General features: G+C 55.9%; 1 protein-coding gene across 1 annotated transcript; it reads right to left on the bottom strand.

Moving 5' to 3' along the window:
• Positions 1-3,462: 3,462 nt before the first annotated feature.
• LOC128898890 (parathyroid hormone 4-like) lies at positions 3,463-5,177 on the bottom strand. The gene is made up of 2 exons (XM_054176298.1): positions 5,089-5,177; positions 3,463-3,853 (listed from the first exon to the last, which is right to left on the bottom strand). The coding sequence occupies exons 1-2, from the start codon at positions 5,175-5,177 to the stop codon at positions 3,463-3,465; spliced, it is 480 nt and encodes a 159-aa protein (XP_054032273.1).
• Between the last annotated feature and the right edge of the window lie 816 nt (positions 5,178-5,993).

The following is a 5,993-nucleotide window of genomic DNA, read 5'->3' as shown; positions in this document are numbered from 1 at the left end:
ACGGTAACGGGGCGACCAGAGCCACCGCAACACCACTGCCGCCCCCCGCACCGACAGCGGAGGGGACGGGACGGGACGGGACGGGACGGGACGAGACACCCCCAGGAGCGCGGGGGCAGCGCGCACGCGCCGCCCGCCGCCCGGCCCCGCCCCCCGGGGCGGAGCCTCCGCGCCCCGCCCACTGCCACCACCCGCGCGCGCAGCGGGGCGGGGTGCAGCCCGCGAGGCCTGGGGCGGGGGGCGCGGGGGGCTGCGGCGCGTGCGCATGGCGCGGCGGGAGGGGAGGCCGCCGCCATTTTGGGGCGGCCGGGAGGCGCCGAGCCGCGGGGTCCGTTCGGCTCCGAAAGACCTCCGAGGTCCTCGGGACTCAGCATTAACTGCCCCTGCCGAGGCTGCTGCCGAACCGTGCCCCTCAGCACCACATCGCAACACCTCCAGGGATGGGGACTCAGCCGCCTCCCTGGGAAGCCTGTGCCAGGCTTCGAGAACCCTGTCAGGGAAGAAGTTTCTTCTGATGTCCAACCTAAGCCTCCCCTGGAGAAGCTTCAGGACCTTTTCCCCTGTTCTGTCAATTGTTCCTTGAGAGGCTAACCCAATAAACCCCACCCGGCTCCAAGTGCCTCTCGGGGAGCTGTAGAGAGCGGTGAGGTCAGGCTCAGCCTCCTCCAGGCTCAGCCTCCTCCAGGCTCAGCGCCCCGCAGGTCCCAGGGGCTGCCTCTGTGATCTCTCTCGCTCAGCAGCCACCTCTGCAGCCCCGAAACAAAGCGAGCAGCTCCTCTGTGCTGGCTGGGCTCTGCACACCGAGGAAAGGAGCCATTTGGGAGCCTCCCTGGGCTCAGTAAATGGTCATTGAGTCCAAGGGGACAGCACAGTCAACGTGCTGAGCAGGACACAGAGGGGTTTGGGCTTTACACTGAATCAATAAGGTTGGAAAAGACCTCAGAGGTCATCAAGTCCAAGCTGACACCCAACACCTCCTGACTACTAGACCATAGCTCCAAGTGCCACATCCAATCCCCTCTTGAACACCTCCAGGGATGGGGACTCCACCACCTCCCTGGGCAGCACATTCCAGGGCTTCACCACTCTCATGGTGAAGAACTTCCTCCTCACACCCAGCCTGAATCTCCCCACCTCCAGCTTCATTCCATTCCCCCTGGTCCTATCACTGCCTGAGATCCTGAGCAGTCCCTCCCCAGCCTTCTTGGAGCCCCCTTCAGATACTGGAAGGCCACAATGAGGTCACCTCAGAGCCTTCTCTTCTCCAGCCTGCACAGCCCCAACTCCTTCAGTCTGTCCTCACAGGAGAGGTGCTCCAGCCTTCTGCTCATCCTCCTGGCCCTGCTCTGGACACCTTCCAGCACCTCCAGATCTCTCTTGCAATAGGGGCTCCAGAGCTGGAGGCAGTACTCCAGGTGGGGTCTCAGCAGAGCTGAGCAGAGGGGGAGAATCCCCTCCCTGGCCCTGCTGGCCACACTTCTCTTGCTGCAGCCCAGGCTCTGGTTGGCTTTCCGGGCTGCAAGTGCACACTGAGAGCTCCTGGGGAGCTTCTCCACCAGCACCCCCAAGTCCCTCTCCTCAGGGCTGCTTTCCAGCCAAGCCCAGCCTGGATTTGTGCCTGGGATTGCCTCGAGCCAGCTGCAGGACCCTGCCCTTGGTCTTGTTGAACCTCCTGAGGTTGGCTTGTGCCCACCTCTCCAGCCTGTCCAGGTCAGATCAATTGGCCTTGGGAATCTAATGGGGAGCTCTGATGGGGAGGCACGATGAAAGAAATGCAATTCCCTATTCCCAAATGCGTGGAGACATGGGCAGAAGGAGATTCTGCTTCACTTTATTTGCATTCCCACCCAAGAAAAAAATACCAAAAAGGTGAAAAGGGTTTTGATGATTGACAACACCAAGGAGCTCTTGGGCTTCAGTCAGCTTCTGCACACATGCTTGGAGCCTGGCAGCAGCAGAGGAGCTTCAGCTGGTGTCCTGAAAGGTGGCAAATGATGGATTTGTGACACACGACAGAGGTTGCATTTCTGCAAGAGCTGATGTTGCTTAGGCAGAGCCAAGGGGTAGGAGAAAGGTTACCACAGCCAGGCAGTCCAATATGAAAGGTTACCAGCCAAATCATCTGCAGCCTCTTTCAGGAAGCACAGGTGGCCTCCTGAAGCTGGTTTTCTGCCAGGAGAACCTGATACGCTATGGGAGCTCTTGGGGAGGACTCCACACATGACAAAGAAAAGGTCTTGAAACAACAGGTTTCAGTAGGGGACCCGGGAAGCTGATTCTCATCAGGTGAATGTCTGAGGGGAGGATCGCTGCCAACTTCTCCCTTTGTGGCCTGGCAAAAGTTTTGCCACTCTGAAAAAAAAACACAAAGCAACTGAGAGATGAAAGCCTTCAACCCACCCTTTGTGCTGGAGAAGAAATGTTTGGACAGACTGAAGGAGCTGGGGTTGTGCAGTCTGGAGAAGAGAAGGCTCCGAGGTGACCTCATTGTGGCCTTCCAGTGTCTGAAGGGGGCTACAAGAAGGCTGGGGAGGGACTGCTCAGGATCTCAGGCAGTGATAGGACTGGGGGGAATGGAATGAAGGTGGAGGTGGGGAGATTCAGGCTGGGTGTGAGGAGGAAGTTCTTCCCCATGAGAGTGGTGAAGCCCTTGAATGGGTTGTCCAGGGAGGTGGTTGAGGCGCCGTCCCTGGAGGTGTTTAAGCCCAGGCTGGATGAGGCTCTGGGCAGCCTGATCTAGTGTGGGGTGTCCCTGCCCATGGCAGGGGGGTTGGAACTGGCTGATCCTTGTGGTCCCTTCCAACCCTGACTGATTCTATGATACTGTGATACTAAAGTGTAAAGAAAGTCATTCATGCAGGGCAGGGCAGAACTGCAGGCAGGTGTGACATAGGAGAGAACCTGCATCAAGTAAAGTGAGCCTGGGAATATGCAGAGCAATGACCCCAACTTCCTGCTGCAGGAGCTGCAGAGAGCTGCCACAGCCCTGCAGTATCAGACAAACAGGGGGGAGGCTGCTGGGGAAAGAGGCTTCTGGCTGCCTGTTGAGGAGAGAACTGGGGGTCCCTAAAAGGGCCTTATAGTGACAGGACAAGGGGATGGATTGAAGCTGGAAGAGGGCAGATTGAGACTGGAGATTAGGAAGAAATTCTTGAGAGTGAGGGTGGGGAGACACTGGCACAGGCTGCCCAGGGAGGCTGTGGCTGCCTCCTCCCCTGGAGGTGGCCAGGGCCAGGTTGGATGAGCAACCTGGGCTGGTGGGAGGTGTCCCTGCCCATAGCAGGGGTTTGGAACTGGATGATCTTGAAGGTCCCTTCCAAGCCAACCCATCCTATGGATCTATCAGCCTAGGAGCAGTTAAGGAACACAAGGGAGGTTGCTTTGCTGTTGCAGTTCACTTGTGCTAGAGCTTTTCCTCACATCACTCACCTAAGGCAGTGGGTGGGCAGAGCTGTGGGGAGGCTAGTGGGAGTAGTGCTGGGGCTGGCTCACAGGAGCTCTCTTGCTGCCCAGCTCTTTGATTTGTAGGAGGTCGACAAGGTCTTGTGGGTTCCAGTTAGCCTTTGGGGTCTTCACATACTCCAGCTGCTTTAGCCGGGGGGAGCCCTGCTCCTCTTCCATCAGCTCCTGCAGCAGCTTCCTCAGTCTTGCAGTCTCCTCCCTGTCGATGAGGCTGTATTGATCCGAGGGATCCTGGCTGGCCCGCGAATCCCACAGGGCATCCGCGAGCGGAACGTCCCTGCTGCTGGCCGTGTGCACGCTGCCCAGGGCCTGGTGCAGCCACAGCAGCCGCTTCAGCCCCTGGAACGCCCTGCCCTTGTCGTGCATCAGCTGGTGCTCCGTCACTGCTCTCCTGCGGCAAGGGCAGAGAGGGGCAGTTAGGAACCCAGCACCGAGGGCTCTGAGCTCCTAGCGAGGCGGCCGCCGCGCTGAGGTGCTTCCCTAGGCTGAGGAAGGAGAGTTGGTGGTGTCTGCAGAACAGGGCTGCTGAGGGAACTGGGGTGGTTCAGCCTGGAGAAAAGGCTGAGGGGAGACCTTCTGGCTCTCCCTTGAAAGGAGGTTGGGGACTGGTGGGGGTTGCTCTCGTCTTCCAAGGAACAAGCTGACAGGACAAGAGGAAATGGCCTCAAGCTGCCCCAGGGGAGGCTTAGGTTGGATATCAGAGGAAACTTCTTCCCTGAAAGGGTTCTCAAAGGCTAGAACAGGCTGCCCAGGGGAGGTGGTTGAGTCCCCAGCCCTGAAAGAGATCAAAAGCTGCAGAGATGCAGTGCTGAGGGCCATGCTTTAACACCACCCGTGGCAGAGTTAGAGGATGGTTGTGTGACCCCAAAGGCCTTTTCCAACCAAAACAATTCTGTGACTCGAGGAGGAGGAGGAGAGCCCTGAGGCTGGTGCCCACAACCAGCTCCTTGCAGAGCCTGGAGCGTGAGCACTAGGGAGACAGTCACAAAATGACCTTAGCAGAGGTCTGATCCTTCCCAAATTTGAGGTCTTTTCAGAGCTTTAAATACCAGAACACATCTCTCTTTTTTTTGCCATGACCTTAGTGTTTTGCCATCGTTGGGATTGTTCCTTTTCATCCAGAGCTGGTAAGCCAGGACTAATTTAACTGAAATCAATCCATGGGATCAAAACCAAATCCACCTTTTCTTCAGATAAACCAGAACTTGGGAGCCAGATATTGCCTGGGGTGGGCAGGCTAATTCTGGGATGCAAACATCTCTGGGTATCAGGCTGGTCAGATGACAGCTTCCTGCAGCTGGAGGCTCCCAGTGCAGATTTGAATCTGAATGGGAGCCTCAGGGTGGAGTTGCAGCCTGTGGCTTGCTCGGGGCTGGTGTGGAACCTCACAGGGTTTGCTGCACTGGGGCTCAGAGCGGCACCTGAACGGTGGTGGATGGGACACATCTGCAACCCCAACTGGTCTCATTCTGTGCTGTGGAGAGGGGGATGCAGAGTGTGGCTGGACCAAATGGACAGAATTTCCCTCCCACCGTGCCCTGGGGGAAATGACAGCTGTGGAGCACACAGCCTGTTAAAGGCGAGCTGAGTACTGCTGCTATTAAGTAAAGGATGAGCTTTGCTTACCTCTCTGTGTCTTGACATGTTGCAAAACAGGCAAAAAACAGAACTGCCAACAATGTCAGCAGCTGCAGAGCTCTCTGGGGCAGGAACATTTTCTCTCTTCTTTAAATCTGCTCCACAGTCTGAGCAAAAACTCTTTGTGCCTTCTTTCACCTGACAAAATGAATTTCAGCCTTTGAGCCCTGGTACAAGTGGAGCATTGTGCTCTGGTGCATCCATCCCAGGACCCCCTACAGCATCAGGTGTGTGACACAGAGCAGTAAGTGGTGAAGAGATTTCATAGATATTTCTCCATTTCCTTCCTTAGGTTGTAACAATTGAGTTTGCTCTTAAGGAGTCCGTTCTGCTCACTCGTGAGTCATTCCCTTGGATAATAGCTTCTAATTAAATGAGACATTCAAGAACAAACCATAGACTTGTTTCAGGTGGAAGAGCCCTCTAAGATCATCAAGTCCTAACCAGAAAGGTATTACAGAATGGTTTGGGTTGGAAAAGACCTTTAAGATCCAGTCCAACCTTTAAGCCAGCACTCAACCACATCCCTCAGACCCACATCTCCATTCCTAGTTCCAGCTTAACAATATTAAATGAACAGAACCATAGCCAGAGCTATCAGTGCCTTTCTCTGCTGTGCTTTAGGTTGTGCTGATGCAGAGCTGCTCACACATAGTGCTCTGGTTTCCCTCTGATGATCAACACTAAACCAGGGACTTAGTCCAAAGCATCCTCCAGCTCCAAATTAACATCAGCAACTCACCAGTGATGCTGCAGAGATCAGGCTGAAGGGCTGGGCTGCACACTTGTGTTCTCCTTGCCAGTCCTGTTGCGAGGTTGCAGCAGCAGTGGCTTCCACCTTCTTTTATAGCTGCTCAGAAGTCACAGAAACAATGGGAAGGATCTCTCCAGCA

This window comes from Dryobates pubescens, chromosome 35 (genome assembly GCF_014839835.1).
Source record: "Dryobates pubescens isolate bDryPub1 chromosome 35, bDryPub1.pri, whole genome shotgun sequence".
In the NCBI taxonomy this organism is placed as follows: Eukaryota; Metazoa; Chordata; class Aves; order Piciformes; family Picidae; genus Dryobates; species Dryobates pubescens.
Note: the sequence above shows the minus strand (reverse complement) of the source record. Positions and strands in the feature narration are given on the sequence as shown.